This window comes from Bison bison, unplaced genomic scaffold (genome assembly GCF_000754665.1).
Source record: "Bison bison bison isolate TAMUID 2011002044 unplaced genomic scaffold, Bison_UMD1.0 scf7180017864285, whole genome shotgun sequence".
Lineage (NCBI taxonomy): Eukaryota > Metazoa > Chordata > Mammalia > Artiodactyla > Bovidae > Bison > Bison bison.
The window spans coordinates 1,561,618-1,562,209 of record NW_011494857.1 but is presented as its reverse complement, the minus strand read 5'-3'; the positions used below and the strand labels follow the sequence as shown (position 1 = coordinate 1,562,209).

Sequence of the window (592 nt, the reverse complement as noted above, 5' to 3'; positions counted from 1 at the left end):
GATCTCTCATCAACAAGTGGAGCCTGGAGCTGGAAGACCAGGAGCGGCACTTCCTGCAGCAGGCCACGCAGGTCAATGCCTGGGACCGCACGCTGATCGAGAATGGTGAGAGGATCACCAGCCTCCACCGCGAGGTGGAGAAGGTGAAGCTGGACCAGAAGCGGCTGGACCAGGAGCTCGACTTCATCCTGTCGCAGCAGAAGGAGCTGGAGGACCTGCTGAGCCCGCTGGAGGAGTCGGTCAAGGAGCAGAGCGGCACGGTGCACCTGCAGCACGCCGACGAGGAGCGCGAGAAGACCTACAAGCTGGCCGAGAACATCGACGCACAGCTCAAGCGCATGGCCCAGGACCTCAAGGACATCATCGAGCACTTGAACACATCGGGGGGCCCGGCCGACACCAGCGACCCGCTGCAGCAGATCTGCAAGATCCTCAACGCGCACATGGACTCTCTGCAGTGGATCGACCAGAACTCGGCGCTGCTGCAGAGGAAGGTGGAGGAGGTGACCAAGGTGTGCGAGGGCCGGCGCAAGGAGCAGGAGCGCAGCTTCCGCATCACCTTTGACTGAGCCCGCTGCCCGGGGCGGGGGTG

At 63.7% G+C, this 592-nt stretch overlaps 1 protein-coding gene across 1 annotated transcript in view; it reads left to right on the top strand.

Moving 5' to 3' along the window:
- Positions 1-586, top strand: part of NUP62 (nucleoporin 62kDa) — a 22,373-nt gene extending 21,787 nt beyond the window's left edge. Inside the window, exon 3 of the mRNA XM_010849720.1 lies at positions 1-586. Within this exon, the coding sequence (XP_010848022.1) occupies positions 1-569 (569 nt within the window). The 3' untranslated portion in view covers positions 570-586.
- Positions 587-592: the final 6 nt, after the last annotated feature.